The sequence below is a fragment of the Protobothrops mucrosquamatus genome, unplaced genomic scaffold, assembly GCF_001527695.2.
Source record: "Protobothrops mucrosquamatus isolate PMUCROS unplaced genomic scaffold, P.Mucros_1.0 scaffold_185, whole genome shotgun sequence".
Taxonomy (NCBI): domain Eukaryota; kingdom Metazoa; phylum Chordata; class Lepidosauria; order Squamata; family Viperidae; genus Protobothrops; species Protobothrops mucrosquamatus.
The window spans coordinates 363,951-381,622 of NW_015386261.1; the positions used below are offsets into that span (position 1 = coordinate 363,951).

Consider the following 17,672-nt stretch of genomic DNA (forward strand, 5'->3'; position numbering starts at 1 on the left):
GAAATCAAACCCAGATGTTTGCTATCTCCCAGATGCCCAAGAAGAAATTAGTAGAAAATATCAGAAGGAATGTATTCATTTGTTTTCAGGATAGTTATTGCATTAATTAGGCATTAGTAAATGAAGTTGCTGTTGTTTAAGAGACCTTATTGGCTTCCATTAAATTGCAGTGAATGAGCAATTACATACAATCGTTCACAAAATAAATGATTCACAGAAGATGAATAAGGTGTAAATTGATAGGACTAGATTCTACAACTTTGGTCACTCAATTGAAATTGATAAAAATTGATAACAGACCCATATATCCTCATATATTTTCTCAGTGCCAATATGGAGACTGTAATTAGAATCTGGTAATAACTTCCTATCTCCCATTGAATCAATATTTTAGCAAAGAAGGGATTAAGTCTAATGAGAGTACATAAATGAGTCAAGCAAGCTGTGTGATCATCTTATTGCCGTTTCTATAGAAACCCATACTTCTCTCTGAAATTATACAGAAGGGATTATTGGGGGTGCAAGAAAAAATATACTGTCATAAATGTAAAGTACAAACATCTGATGAAAGACCTGCTAATACAAAATTCTGATTCCCACTGTTAGCTTTTGCTTTTAAAAATGTTAATATACTCTCAATTTATTTGCTTCGTATTTTCTCTCCATCTTTATTTATCTTACCAAATTTTAGGAACAAGATTAAACCTAGAGTATACCTTAAATTTTAGATTAATCCTAATGTATATCTCATCCATTTGTTTCAGTCAATACATATTCTGTCTTCAGCAGTTTACAAAAACTGAAAACAAACATATGGATGTCTGCTGTCATAAGTAGAACTGCTACTTTGAATTTTCCATTAATCCCATTCAAACTTGCTTGCTTTTAAATTCATGCAAGAGCACTCAGAGGAAAATCTAGCATCTTCTAGATAACAGACATACATTTGGTATGCAGTAAGTGAAAAAACAGTCACCAGAGGACTGGAAATGGTTGATATAGAACAGTCACTTTGAATGATTATTCCCTTGAGGTAGCAATTTATCATTTCTTCCTGGCTTAGGATCTTTCAATGGTACAGCCTATTCCTTCTTTTCAGCCCAGACGATAGAATTCATTAGAATTACAACAAACTGTGTGTGGGTATGCCATCAGTTTTTACATGCAGTGTGTCTGGCTTATACAAAATCCAAGTTTACTCTGAAAATTTTAAAATGCAGAGACTTCCCCATTTTAATATAAAATTACTTTACAAATTTCATAGAGTTGTTACAACTGTTCATGGAGCAAATTGAATGTCTTTTTACATGTTTTTTACAGTTTGCATAGATTTCTCTCATTAATACTTTATTATTGGATTTCTTTAGTCGGCCAGGGCTGTTAAATGCAAGTGACCCAAGTTATCCTTGGCTTGCGGATTCTTGGCCCGCTACCAGCCTTCCTGTTAACAACAGTACCAATGGACCAAGTGACCTTGGGAATTTTGGTCGTGGAGGTACATTTTCCAATTTCTTAATATGTAGGAGGTTTATGGCAGGATACATTGTTTCATTGTCCGACGTGTTTGTTAGAAATGATGATGGAAATATAAGCAATGAAAATAAAAAGTACCAGTAATAATATCATATATTGTTACACTATATATTTATACAAAAGCTTTCTATATCTTCAAGAGGTTTGCAAAATAAAATATTTATATATTTAGTCATTTTTATACTTGCTCTCCTAACATAAACTCCGGATGGCACACAGTTAAAACAGCATAATATTGTAAAAATAAAGTATAATAAAATATAAAACTGTTACACAAATCAGCAATCAAAAGCAAACTATCTGGATGTGTTTGAAAAACATCTAGTGTGTAAGGGGGAGGGAAAAAACAAAATGGCTCATCAAGGCTTTACAAAAGGCAGACCCTACAGATCATGGGGGGGGGTGTGTGATAGAGAAGGTAGGTCTCCTGTGTCCCACCAAATAATATTGCCGAAATGACAATACATACCCTGTCAGAACTTATTAGATTGGAAGAGATAATCAGAGACAAGTGATACCACAAATAATAGATCCTGTGCCATGGAGAGCTTTAAAGATGATAGCCAGCCTCTTGAATTCCATCTAGAAACCCACTGCCAACCAGGGCAGCTTGCAAAGTAATGAATTGTATCAAGGACAGTCCCATGTAAATCACATTGCAGTAATCTCAGTGAGCCCAAGGGAATCACATGGTATACAAATTTAAGAAATAAATAAACAAGAGGTGACCATGCATAAGGCAGGAGCTATGAATCTAGAAATCATACAACAGCTCTGTTTTAAGGGGTAGTGCCATTCAGAACGAAAGATAGAACCTCTGACATCCAAAATTCCTGAAAATTCACACCACTCAGTCTTGCTAAGGTTTAGTCATCTGAAATCTGTAATTCTAACCATATAAATCAAAACTCTTGCAATAATCCCATTGATTGATTAAATCTATAACAATAGGCATAAAATATCCTGGTTCCAAGCCCATCACTTCCAGTTAGATTATGGCCTTACATATCATAAACAAAAAGCTTAAACAGGGATTATTAGTTAATTGAAAGTCAGTACAATCACTTTCAATAGTTATAAAACTAGCAATGGAGTATCCCAGTCAGCACCATGGCTTTAGCATTCTACTCTACAGTAAGCAGCTCAGTGCAAGAATCTGAATTAAAGTATAATATAAGTAATTGACTCCACTATTAAAGTGCTCCTATTTTAAAAAAATTATTTCTAACATTCCTGCCTTTTTAAAAATTAAGTCAATTAAGCAGTGGTGGGATTCAGCCAGTTCGCACCAGTTTGGCAGAGCCGGTAGCTAATTTTTTGTTGCCTAGGCCCAGAATGGACTTCCGGAAGCGGCATCCACACAGAGAAACGGTTGTTCACATATTTGAATCCCACCACTGCAATTAAGTCTCTGCAGTCTGGAACAAGTGGGAGTAGCTCTTCATATTCTTCTGTGTAACATCTGTTCTGGTCCTTGAAAAGTGCAAACATATCCTTCCTCATTCTTCTCAGGGTTAAACATTCCTAATTCATTCAGTCACTTTTTAGTCCCTTAATCATTCTTTTCTTTGAACCTATACAATTCATCTATTTGTCTGTGAGTGGTTCCCAGAAATGGAAGGTGTGCTCCAGGTGGGCCTTCTCTAGCAGAATAAAGTATTAGCTTTTAAACTGCATTGAGTCTGCAGAGTCCGTGATACAAAAATGCTATGAATGAATATTATTATTTTAATTTGGAAACTTGATTTCTGATTCATTATTTCTATATTTGTCTTTTTGGCTGCCTTAAGAAAATAATAATTCATATTTAATTTGACTATTCAGTTTATTAATTAATGGTTGTTCTTCTATTGTACTATTTTTCACAAATGCTGTTGTCATGCTACACACAGCTCATGGTATATCAGGGTATTTCATTTCTTTTCATTACTCTTAACTACACTATTCACTTTTCAATGAGAGAATTTGGTTTATGCTATTTACTGAAATAAAAAGAGAAATAAAAAGACTTCATACTGCATTAGGGTAAACATTAATATTATGATAATTATTTTGTATAAATAATATTTGGCCACTTAATTTTATTACAGAATCCAATCAGGGTCAGTCACTGGGACCAGAGGTTTAATCCCTTGTACTTCACTTAGTAGATTAAAATAATTTTAACAAATAATCAAATCATTTAAACTTCCATCTAATATTAAATTTAAAGTAACTCTACGTTTTAGCAGAGTCTCAATTAATTAGATGAAATTCTTCAAAATGAAAAAAGAAAACATTCCAAAATAATTTATTCTTTTATTTTGTCTTCTTAAAATTATGCATATGATTTTAAAAATAAATACATTAAAATAGTATTGACCAAGACTTTTTCAAAAGAATAACTGAAGATATCGCTGTGTTCATTCAGTAGTTTGTGCAATGCTCGTAAGATGGAGGGGGGGGGGAGAATACAAGGAGATTGTTCTGTGATTTTTATCATATCCCTTGAGCACGACAGTGTCATTGACACTGACATAAAATGAACAATTGGAAATAGTGTTCAGGACAAAAATATTCCAAGCTTCATTTTCACAGCTGAAGATATGGAGGAAATATGGCTTTAAGCAGTGAGATGTGAAGGACAAGTGCAAAGTTTGTCAAAGATGCTGATAGAAAGGCATAGGCTGTACATCATTTTCCCTTCACTGGCTCATGGAAACTGTCTCAGCTGAAAACCAAATGCGCAGCATGATATATTTATTTTTCATATTAAAACCTTGATAGCTTAGTATTTCTTCCTTATAATACTATTTTTTTTTCTCTTCCATTTCTCTGTTTGCATCACAGATGTGCTACCTCCAATGCCAGGGGATAAGACTGCCACAATGCTTTCTGATGGAGCCATTTATAGCAGCATTGACTTCAGTACCAAAACTAGTTACAACAGTTCCAGCCAAATAACACAAGCTACTCCATATGCCACAACACAAATACTGCATTCCAACAGCATCCATGAATTGGCAGTTGATTTACCAGATCCTCAGTGGAAAAGTTCAATTCAGCAGAAAAGTGACTTGATGGGATTTGGTTACTCTCTTCCAGATCAGGGCAAAGGCAACAATGGTGATTCTTGTTCTTAATTTTCTTTTATGAGTATGTTCTCTGTGTGGGTAGAAAATTATAGTTTACTCTCTTCTGTTCCCATTCCTTTAATGTATCTTGCATGTATTCTAAAACTTTACAAATACAACTAATTGGATTATGCTATTTCAGTTTCTTTCATCTTTTGCCAGTTTAATATATCTGCATTGCATCCTGTTACCAATATAACACACTAGGTTAAATATTTAATACATCTTACTTATAAGCTGATTATGAGTTAACTGCATGTTGTGCATGTGCTATAAACTAATCACAAGAAGGTACTATGACCTTTGCCCTTTAACCCTTAGCCTTGCTTTACATCCCTGACTACCGATTGGCTGAGGGATTGTCTAATAGAATGCCACACAACCAGTCACAAGATTTCAGCACCACCAGCTCTCACAACAGTTCAGAAAGGAGTGACAGCCTCTCAGGTTGGTTGAATACAATTTACATAAGAAGGTAGTTTTTATTTTTAATTCAATTTTATAAACCTAAGGCTCAAGATATGTGATCAGTTACTGGATATAACTTTCGTGTAAACATACCCGAGTCATATATAATCATACAAATTGTTTTTTTGTTTTTTTGAAAAATATGCGTTATTTGCTCAATTTAAGAAGCTAATTTAGAGAAAATATAAATTATGTATGAATTTGTTTCCTATATATTTCAACATGAATGGAAATTTTGTTTCATAAAATTCTCACCTTTCTGAAGCAGTACTTCCTTTCTATAAATTAATCACTTTACAACTTTGATTTTCTCTAAGGATATTTATGATTGGTTTTTTATTGTATATACTATTATTGGACGCATATTCTCGTACAGCATCACAATATCTCTGATGTCCAGTATATCAATAAAGTAGAAATATATTGGAATTGAAAGATAAGCATTTAAAATATTTAGAACTATATCCAAATATAAAGCAAAGATAGTATACTGGATATTGCAGTGTAATTATTATAAATGCCATCAAGCTGGGCCACAGTACATAAATAACAATATAAAATCCCGCTGCTATGTAACAAATTATTTTATGCATGCCATTTTTTTAAAAAAATCAAATATTAAAAATGTGTGAAGTTATTTTTAGTATTTCTATTGTCTTGTCAGTTTCTGTTTTTATTACTCTTATATTTATTTCTATATATGTGTATCTTCTATAACCTCTCTATTACCTTTACCCATTCAGAATTCTTCTGATTGTCTAATTCTGTTTGATGTTTCATTCTTCTTTGGCATATAGCACGTTATGACCAAATATAATACGATTATTAGTTATTATTAAGTTTGAATTTCCATAAAATGCAATGTAATCTCATCGTGGATATGTGGATATATTCTCATCTATTTTTTTCCATTCCTCACTGTTCATTTCTCCAGGTATAATCTTTTTTTCATAATTGGGAGGGAGGCTATGAAAGTCAATAGATTCAAAATATTATACTTACACATTATTTTTGCATTTTTAGCTGAATGTTGCAAACTTATTCTAGTAATAAACTTCTTATAGAGTTTTTTTTTGAGTTTAACACCTACACTTGGCTTTGTGTCTGGAAATAAGCCAAATGAATCATATTTGGGATTGTGTTCTTAATAACTGAGAAGTCTGCCCGAGAAACAGTATTATAAATACTGTGTGATTTGAAGCACTTTGTTCTGGTGTTTTATTTTCACTAACATATATTGCATGAAAATTTAAAACAGACAAAATAAATCTATAAATACAGTTTCGACACAGAAAGAACATTTTAACTTTTATTCCACTTATGATTCCTTGTGATTAAGTTATATGGAGTTTGTTAAATGAAAAGAAGTAATGCTTGACAATTATACAAGCTCTTTTCACGCCACACCACTCTGTTATTATTTCTAACTTATGTCAGCTGTAACGTTTTGCTGCTGATATCAGTAAAATAAAAATAGAACAAAGTTTTTTTTTCATGCTTTCACTCTTATTTTAAATGGTGCCATCTGGAATCAAAACTCTTTGTGGAAGTAGAAATATGTAAATAATTAACCTAGCTTCTTCATATTTTTGTACTGCTTCTTGATTTCAGGTGGGAAAGGAGGAAAGAAAAAGAAAAACAAAAATACTTCCAAGACTCAGAAAAATAATGGGTCTACCTGGACCAGTGTTCCTCTTCCACCTCCTCCAATACATCCACTTCCAGGAACAGAGTTAGAACACTATGGAGTGGATCCACAAGAACAAGGGTAATGTATTTTCCTTTGAATAATTTTGAATCCAGTATCTGACAGCTAAAGTCCATCAGGTGGGACAGCCATTTATTATGAAGTTTGAAGAGAGCTTGTAGGTGTAAGAGTTTTCATATACATTTATTACAACAGTATTTTAATCCATCTGATTCAGTAATCCTGAGCTCCATATACTTCCATTACAAATGCACATTTTCATCTCTCTACAGTACTGAAAGTTTAAGATAAGATTCAATTTCCAATGATAAGGATGTTCCTTAATTGCTACTGGCAATGTCATTTCATTTCCAGTATGGTTTCTTTATTCTCCAGATTCTATTTCTCAAAAAAATATAGTGCTAAATAATAAACAACAATAGCATGGACCTCACAGATCTTAGAGGGTATCTAAGAGATCTATTTGAACTCCAGATAGTCACACTTAATTTCTAAATCATAGGATTCCCATACTTTATAATACTTTGCTTATCTACTTACCAAAAATTGAAAGCTAGCTACCATGCCAGCAGTGTGATTCATATATTTAAATTTATGTGAAAACTCAAATGTATTTGTATGTTGTATACATACATTAAATACATATTTGCAAATAGCAATAGCAGTAGCGCTTAGACTTATATACCGCTACATAGTGCTTTACAGCACCCTCAAAACCGTTTATAGAGTCAGCATATTGTCCTCAAAAATCTGGGCCCTCGGTTTACCAACCTCAGAAGGATAGAAGGCTGAGTCAACCTTGAGCCAGTCAAGATCAAACTCTTGGTAGTGGGCAGAGTCATATCCTAGTTCTTGATGCTACATAATACAAATCCCAAGCACCTTAAACTGGAATCCAAATTAAAATATTTCCTCCAAAAAATGGCTGTCCAACTTCTATTTTTAAGATTCAAGTAGTGCTTAATTTTTGTTATGAAATAGAATCATTATTCAACTCCAAGCCCTTTATATATCATTGCTTAGAGATAGAAATTCCAGTCACAATTAACGTGACCCAGTGGTTGGGGTACTGTCCTAGAAACCAGGAGAGTGTGAATTCTTGTCCTGCCTTAGGCATGATAGCTGACTGGGTGACTTTGGGTTCTCTCTCAGCCTATCTCACCTCACAAAGTTTTTGTGGGGGAAAACAAGAAGGAGTGTTTGGTATGTTTGCTGCCTTGAATTATTTATAGTTTTTGATCTACAACCATTCATTCAGAGATCATTCAAAGTTATGACAGTGCTGAATAAATAATATATCTGACTAGTCATCAGCATTTTGGCTGTCCCAGCAACTTTCAGTCACATGATTGCAATATGTGCACTTGCAACAAGATTAGACATGATCAATTGCAGTGCCTTACAATTAAGTGATTGCCATTTGCTATCTTCCCTGCCAGCTTTCCCAGAAAATCAATAAAGCTAGCAGGGAAAGTTACAAGACACTAGAGTAAGTTTCCCCCACCTGTGCACCCTTCCCGTCCATCTGCATTTAAACCATGCCAAGCACTTGAGCCCCATCTTCCTCAAGCCTCAACACATTTCCCTTGTATTCTCACATATCCTCCAAGAGCCTTGCCACACCTCCCTCATATCCTCATGTATGCTCATGGATCCTCACACACTCTCCTAGGCCTTGCCACATTTCCCTCACACCCTCGTGCACCTCCATTCATCCTTGTGCATTCTTCCTGTTTCTCCCTCAAACCCTTGTACATCATCATGTGCCATCCCCAACTGCCATGGAATCCTGCACACTCTCACCACACCACCTTGGCACTTTGTACACACTCACACACCCTTCCTGAGCCTTTCTGCACCTCTTTTGCATTTTTGCACATCTCCTCGCACCCTCTGTCGACTGGCAGCAGTCACTTATCTACCTGCAGACAAACTTGCAAGCAGCTTAAAAATTGCACAGCTTCCTCACTGACTAGGTTGCGGGAAGCTAGCAGAAACTTGCTCCCCTATCAACGTGAAATTCAGCTAACAATGGCAACTGGGACTGTAAGTGATGCAGTTGCAGTTTATGATCACATCACTTAGCTACAGAAATTCCAGTCTCAATTGCCATTATAAATCAGGCATTGGAAATATTTATCATTAATTGTCTGTCCAGTTATAAGTAATACTAGCGAAACACACCTCTGCATTTGTCCCATAGTTTGCACAATTATTTGTTTGCTTGACATTGCTGGTCATGTCAGCCAAAGGAAGGATTATTTAATGACACTAGCGTGCTTTTTATTGTTGAATAGAATATCAAGTCAGAATAATATTTTTGAAAAGGAAGGAAAGATAACTCTTAACTTTATCGAAATAAACAAGTGGCATGTTTATTCTAATTTTACAACTGTATGCTAATACTTCGCTTAGTAAATACCGTTTAACTTATTTTATTAGGTTTACATCTTACCTTTTTCCTGCAGAAATTCAATGCAGTATACATTTATTCCCCCCTGCGTGACACTTCCAGTGTTAGCTTCATAATAGAACTGTGTTGTTAGTCTGAACATTTAGAAAGTCACCCTGTGAATGTCATGTTTGAGCAGAATTTTAAGTCAGAGTGCCCTTAACGACAAAGATGCATATCTACTATCTCTATTACATAATTGTTAGAATTTTAAGACTCCAATGTGAACCAAAATCGTTTATTTTGTAGGTACAACAGTGATGATTGGTGCCCACCTTTACCAGTCCAGACATATTTGCATCAGGGAATGGAAGATGAACTTGAAGAAGATGACCGAGTTCCTACACCTCCTGTCCGAGGAGTGGCTTCTTCCCCTGCAATCTCTTTTGGACAACAGTCCACTGCGACATTAACTCCCTCTCCCAGAGAAGAAATGCAACCTATGCTTCAGGCCCATCTTGATGAGCTGACCAGGGCATATCAGTTTGATGTAGCAAAGCAAGCATGGTAAATGTGGCTATCATCAAAATTCACTTGCATATGATTTAAAGACTGATAGGTCCTTGTTTTAGCAGATAGACATAACTGTATAAAAAAGAATTAATTAGATTAATGGATAGATGCAGATTATTTCTTCTTGACAGAATCATGACATAAATGGCTTAATCACTTAAACTACTAACTAATAAATAGGTTTCTTGAATTAAATGGCCATTTGTTTATTTAAAAAAAATAAAATTATCTATTTAAGGTGAGTTATAAAATGGATCCCATTGCCTCCCCTATTTCAAAAGCCCATAAAATAGATAAATAAAATATACTTCTTATATAAGGTTACAGGTAAGCAAGTAGTGACCAACTAAGTATTTCTTTCATTTTGCTTTTATGTTTGAATTGCTATTTCATATATTCCATTCCAAAACTACATTATATCAAGTACAAACCATCAACTGTATCTGTAGAAATGATTAAGGAAAATTTGTGGACCTCTTGAAAATCTGTATGGATAAGTTTTATATTAGATTGAAAGTTTAAAAATATATGCATAAGGGGCATCTTTTTCAATTAATTGAAGAAGCTATACCTGGTTGTGTCCAGTTCAAAGTTGAACTGAGGAATTATGACAAACTGAATTTATGATCCTGGTATATAAAGCTGTAATAGAATACAAGACTGAAAGTAAAGTATTTATAGTTTAGGTGGACTGAATTATAAGATCTACCATACATGATATTGCCCCAAGTTTTTAAAGCATTTTATAAGGATTTCTAGGATTTTATTTTCAGCTTATAGGTAGTAGTAACTGTATTTGAAAGAGTGTTAACACATAGGTAGCTTTTGTTATTAGTTTCATCCATCAAACTGATCATGGATGCTTGGGTTTCCAAAGTACAAAACCCAGGCATTTGAACATGATTTATTACAAAGAAGTTGTGACCCCAAGCATCCTTTCATAAATAGTGCGAAATATGATTTCCAAGTGAATAAAACTTCAATCTTTTTATCTAGTCATTCTAGAACAGGCATGTCAAACTGCCGGCCCACGGGCCGGATACGTCACGCCGAAACCGTGCCCACCCCATTGGCAGCAATGGGGAAAAATTCGCGATATGTCACGTGATGTCACGAGTTTGACATGCCTGTTCTAGAACTTTAAGTTAGGTAAAAGACAATTGCCATATAAATACTTTTGTTTATATTCTTAATTGTAATCTACAGTTTTTTCAATTCCTAAATAAAATATACATCATTACAATATTAATTAGTACAGTAATAATTATTATATTAGTGTAAGTGGTCATTTTACCTTTTGTGGCGATTCTCCTTTTCTGAGTAATAGTTCAAGTTTTACTCACTGGTTCTATATTTACAAGACTTCAACAGAGAATTGCTGGAAGGGCTACAGTACCCTATTGAAGTGAAACCCAGTGATGGGACAGTGGAATCCATTCTTTCATGTTGTATTCATAAAGAAAATGCTATGCCCAAGGTAGAATGGAAGAGTGGATTAGAATGGGAGAAAAAAATAAAAGGAATTTCCTTTCAATTAATATTTTTATATGGCAGAATTGTCTCTGCCCTTCAAAAAAGAACTGACTTCTCTTAAAGTACAGGGTTTTTTCATGCAGAAATAATATGAGTATATTAATCTTTGCACTTTTTGTGTAGCCACTCTGAATCAATGAGAATGGCAACTATAGAAGATGTTTTTAAAATACATTGCATTTTTTACTTCAAATATAGGGGGTATCATTATTATGTGGAGCTTTATACTGTTTCATTTGCTACCAACTTGCCTTTTTCTATGCTTTCTTTATATTACAAGCACCAAATGCAAGAACATAGTTTCTAGTTCATATGCCCAGAAATTATAGTTCTATGAGGGCTAGAAATATTTTTAAATGCTTTTTAAAAAAGAAACTGAACATATAGCTTATCCTGCAGGAACAAGCTGACTCCCTTGTTCCTTATCATCTGAAAGCCAATGGAATTTGGAAGAATTGGTGCATCCATAGGGACTATATGAAAAGCACGGGTTAAAGGGTCAATCAATTAGTTTCTATACTGCTTCTGTGACCTCGGAGAAGCAGTGATAAATGCTAAAATCCTTTCATTTCTTGGCAGACACTTTCTTAAAATAGAGATTCTCTAGGTCTCATATAATTATGGTCCTGCAAAAAGAACTGTCAGGAAAACAAGCATGGACAATTGCGAGGATTCTTTCTTTTCTTTCCTTCCCTTTCCTTCCCTTAATTAAATGTGTTCATATTTCATTATTTCACTTAAAGTTGATGGAGAGATACTTAGTAGCAATTAAGAATCAGTTTAAGTTTAGGGATTACCAGCTTTTAAAAAATCTTAAATACTTAAATACAAATCTGAAAATATAGTAAACATGAGAATGGTTACTGAAATTAAAGATAGAGCTCACTGTAATGGATTGAGAATTTTCCAGCATTTCCTAAGAATTTTTTTAACTGGAATACTCTTATCCAGCTTCCTATAGAAGCTGAAGTACTTAATCTTTTCCAAGCATTATCAAATTGACATGTTATGGAATTAAAATAAAATGTTCCAAGGTGCACTGGTTTGTTTTATCACAGTACAGTAACCTTTACACGCAACTGTTTGAAATTTTACATTGTATGCTGGCATGTTACCTCTAAACCCAGCTGTTCTGCTGTCTGGCCATCATTCCTCTCAAGCACTAATTTTACAATATATACAGATTTTGCTCACATGCTTTAAAATGGAGGAAATAATTAAACCTCATTATCTATCTGCAATTAATTCCCTGAAATTGATTTTTCAAGTACCTATCTTGAGTTCATGTAATCCATGCTCGTCCCTTCTCAGAAGAATTTTCTGTTATTTCCCAAGTGAACAGAAAGAGAAACACCTCCATAGGAGTACATGGAGAGGAGATGCAGAAGGGATTGAGGGTGGGGGAAACGAGACTCTTGATATTTATTATGAGATGGGATGAGATGTTGTTATGTTACATTAAGTTACATTACATTATGTTACATTGTAGTTGGATAGTGTAGTTGTTAGAGTGTCACCAGACTACATACCAGTACATACCTTCTCTGGAAAATGAGGTTAGAGACTAAGATAAAGAATAAAGGTCTCAAAGGTGCTTTTTCACAAGGCAACTGGACATTCTTGTTTTTCTTTGAAGATGTTTTACATCCAAGAAGTTTTTTCAGCTCTGACTGGATGGTGGGGAATGGAAGAATTTATACTCCTTGTAGACAGCTGGTCATTTGCATACTTTTAGAGAGTTGTTAAGGCCATCTGGAGGTTTATCTGTGTCATCAGGGTCACCTGAGTAGTGCAAATGGGTGTGGAGCCTTCTTGGAGTTGCTGAAAGGACTGTTATAGACTGGAGATAGATGATGTCGTATCCCTTCCCCTCTGTTGAGATAGGGGCTGTTCAGTTTCTCCTATGTTGTGCCATGTGTTTATGAAGTGGTTGTTTTGTTTCCCCAATGTACAGATCTGCACATGGCTCACTGCATTGTACTGCATATACCACATAGTTCAGTTTGTATCTGGGTGTTTTATCCTTGGGGTGGACAAGCTTCTGCCTTAGTATATTCGTGGGTTTGAAGGGTGCACGTATGTTGTGTTGACTGAAGATCCTCTGGAGCTTTTCCAATATTCCTGCAACGTATGGAATGACAACGTTGTTTTGTTTATTGTTTTCTTCTTTGCCTGCTAGGTCTTTTTTGGGATTTGATGAAGGCCCCACTTGGAATAGCCACACGTTCTCAGGGCTTCCTTGATGTGTTTTAGTTCTTTTTCTTTCCCATCTTTGCTGTAGGCAGACTTTCAGCTTGATGGTGTAAGGTTCTGATAACTCCCATTTTGTGCTCCAGTGGGTGGTGAGAATCAAAATGTAAATATTGATCTGTTGGGGGGGGGAGTTCTGTAAACTTCATTGTTAAGGCTTCTGTCTTCCTTAATGTGTAGTGCATAGTCCAGGAAGGCCAGGGTATTTTCCTTAATATCATCCCATGTGAATTTCATGTATCTGTCCACAGGGTTGATGTGTTTGGTGAACGCTTCCAATTCCAATTGGTGTGTTTTGCTACTCTTATTGGGAATTAGCCAATATTTATTTGATTTTTGTCTCAGAAGACTAAATCAGACTCCCCAGTTCTGACTCAAAATTATTAGAATGGACTTTATTGTAGTCTTGAAACTCTTGATTTCCTTTCTTATTTTCTGTAGAGCAATAGCCCATGCAACTTTCAATTATTAATTATTTTAATATTTTATCTTAATGTTGCTTCTGCTTTTAATTCTACTACTTTTGATATACCTTTTGAAATTTGAGTGTTTAAGTAAACTGAAAAGGTGGGATAGAAATTTGGTAAAAAATAAATATCACACAAATTATATATCAATAATTTTACTCAGGTAAAAATAATACTAAATAAATTAAAAGGCTCTGTTAAATTATTATTGAGATAGAAAATGACTGCATCATTTTCGTGGTAGCCATAAAATTACTCTTTATCATGATGTCTGTATAAACATAACTAAGAATACTGTTGTGTAAATATTTTGTTTTGGCTATCTTTTGAGCTCTAATAGTAATGTGAAAAAATCCTTTGCTTTCAATGCTAATCAAAAATGGCTTGCAGAGGATGGATATAAAATGACTTAACTTTTATACCTCCACAAGTACATCAAACATATTCAAGAGATTTACTGTTTACTTTCAACAGTGATTTATCCAGAGTATTAATGCTTTGAATAAAGCCATAATTTGTATTATTTTGGATGTACTACATTCAAATGAGCATACAGTGTATTACAATGATGATAATTGGCTGTAAAATTAGGAAATAGGCATGCCAAAAAAAAAAAGTTTTAGAACACCTACAAATCCTTCAAAAGTGTCATTTTTCTCCTTAAAAATCGACTCATTCTGCATTACCATTAAAACATATCTCAACTGACTGCAGTCAACGTTAAGGAAGATACATAAATTACACGAATGGCCGTAAATGGCAATTTAAAGGATTTAAGTTTGGCTAGATAATGGTCTCAGCTTTTTAAATAAATTGGTAAGTACAATGCTTAATATATGTATCTTCCTCTTTGTTCTAGGCACAATCAAATCAATATTCAGCCACCTCAGACCCCAGCTCCCCCATTAGGATATGTCTCTGGAACATTAATATCAGATTTTGAAGCAGACATTCCAGAGGATGAAGATGAGGATGATATTGAAGAAGAGGCTATAGAAATCACACGGCCATTACGAGACCTAGAGCATACTTCAGGCTGCGGCACAGACAACCTTGACAGCTCTCTGACAGGTAGGAAAAGAACATTTATGAATGCAGAAAACGTTATAAATAACAAACTGTGAGTCGCAAAGTCAAAAACAAGCAAAGAAAATCCAAGGTAACTCAATCTGAATTGATAATAAAATTACTATTGGTGAAATTGACAATATTCAATTTATATATGAATTTCATAATCTTAGAAGGGCGCAGACCTAGAGCAACCCTTTTTGCCTTTGGAAGCTCAAGCATGCATAGTCCACATATGTAATTAAAGTTACTTTTAATCTATTTAGTTATTTAATGTTTGCAATCAAACTGCTTTCCAAACTATTTATGTACAAAGATTTCAAAACTAAATCCACTTTAAATCTAATCTAAAGCCTTTGAAAGAGTGCTTTCTTAGTCCCAAAGGTGCTTTTTCAAAAGGCACCTGGACTTTCTTGTTTTTCTTTGAAGACGTTTTGCTTCTCATCCAAGAAGCTTCTTTAGCTCTTCTTAGTGTACCTGTATGCTAAGCGCTTTGCCTGAATTTTCTTAGAACTTCTGGCATAATTTTTAAACAAAAATTCTCCATATTTCTCCATATATCCCAAGTTAGTAATATGCCATATACCAGCTTTTTTAAATGACTGCTTGTTAATTCTATCACCGTCTTGTGTATGTAATTGATCTTAATATTTATAATGCTGTAAGTTTTAGGTTTTAGAACAAACAATATTAATATATGCTAACCCTAAGCCTTAATCATAGGGCAACAGTATTGTTGACACCTACTTAGCCTGACATCCATATAAGTGGTAAATGCTTATTAAGGTACTTCTTTTCAGAACTCTTTTATGAAACCAAGTGAATCAAATATGTATGGGTTTGTCAGTTATTATAGATGAAAACATCATGAACTTCATAAACATGAGATTTTTCATTTTTAATGAAAAATAAATTGAAGCCATTTAACCTAATTTATTTCTTTTTAGAATTTCAGTCTTCTCCATCTGTATCACTCCTTATTTTTTCTTATTGCTGAAAGGCACAAAAAGTTATCAGATTTATTCAATCTGTTAGCATGCACTTAGAACATTAAGTAGTTGTTCAAATGTTGCAGAGCAGTAAAATACTAGATAAAACGGCATCTTTCTCTGCTTCTGTTACAGTTTAAGCACTAACATTAATTTATGATCTGTCATCAATTCATTTACATGCTATTTAATGCTAAATCCACTCTTGCAGATAAATCTGTATTCCTACATCCATTAGACTTGAGTATAATTCAGTTTTATAATATGATCTGTTAATTACTCCATCACTTTTTAATGAGATTTAAAAAAATCTCATTTAAGTCCCTTGTTTTGGAGCACACTTATGAGCAATGACCATCTTATTTCTACCAATTAAATAGAACTTTATAGAAAATAAATGTACAAAAATAACAATTAAAATATGTATTATTTATCTAAACATTTCCAGATTATTATTCTAATATTTTAATGGAAGTAATTATGATATCACAATTACTTGGCAGGAACACAAAAACAATGGAGCTATCAGTAACACAAATACTGCATTACTGATTTCACTGGATAATTGATTATTTATTTAAATGATTTATATGGCCACCCAACCTGCAAATGACAACTTTGGGTAGCTAACCTAGGATTAAAAACCTAGGATTAAAAACAAAGAAGAAAACAGGAAAAAATACCACATAGCCCAGGTTGAGTCATGATGCACATAAGCAAACAAACAGGTTTTCAAAGCCTTATAAAAAGTGAAGCAAGATCAGAGTCTTCCATACCTTGGAGCGTAAGCTGTTCTAAAGGATAGTATACAGTTGGGGAGATGATTTTGAGATAAATATGCAGGAAACATTACCTAGGTAAAAGAGGATGAAAGTATTTTTAAGTCCATAACAACAAAATAACATTCAGAAGTGACTCAGGGAGATGCAGTGAATTATAAGAAGGAAGGAGGTACAGCACAATATTATTATTATTATTATTATTATTATTATTATTATTATTATTATTATTATTATTATTATTATTATTATTATTATTATTATTATTATTATTATTATAGTACATGGAATCTCAATAAAAGTAGTATTAGCCTTCTTGTGGTATTGATTTCCTAAGTTGGTCATCAAATCAGATTTTGTCTCTAGTAAGGACTGCAACACACAAGAATTTTGTGATTAATGGCAGTAAGTGGTAAGTCTGCTTATTGATTGATCGATTGGTTTTATAAGGCTGCCCAGTTCAAAGAATGAACATAAAAAACCACAAATTAAAAAAGCAAATTAAATATCAACCAAACTTGAAATTATTGGCCTCAAATTAGAGAAGTGGGGAGAGATAGGGAAGCGATCTTAACAGCTTTTGTAAAGAGAAACAAAGTCGGTGCCTGCCATAAATCAGGAGAGAACATTTCAGACCACAGGAACAGCCAGTAAATAGATATGATTCCCAAATCCCATGAGATTGCAAAATTTAAAAGGGGGAACCTGGACCAAATTTGATACAGTATGTTCTCATTTACGGACTTACTGTTCAGCGACCATTTGAAGGTATGAGGGTACTAAAAAAAATCACTGACCA

At 34.0% G+C, this 17,672-nt stretch overlaps 1 protein-coding gene across 1 annotated transcript in view; it reads left to right on the forward strand.

Annotated features, from left to right (window-relative positions):
* Positions 1-17,672, forward strand: part of ROBO2 (roundabout guidance receptor 2) — a 327,405-nt gene that overhangs the window by 299,962 nt on the left and 9,771 nt on the right. The window contains exons 21-26 of the mRNA XM_029285756.1: positions 1,368-1,495; positions 4,363-4,638; positions 4,968-5,093; positions 6,726-6,882; positions 9,524-9,781; positions 14,897-15,108. Coding sequence (XP_029141589.1) covers positions 1,368-1,495; positions 4,363-4,638; positions 4,968-5,093; positions 6,726-6,882; positions 9,524-9,781; positions 14,897-15,108 — 1,157 coding nt within the window. The remainder of the gene's footprint in view (positions 1-1,367; positions 1,496-4,362; positions 4,639-4,967; positions 5,094-6,725; positions 6,883-9,523; positions 9,782-14,896; positions 15,109-17,672) is intronic.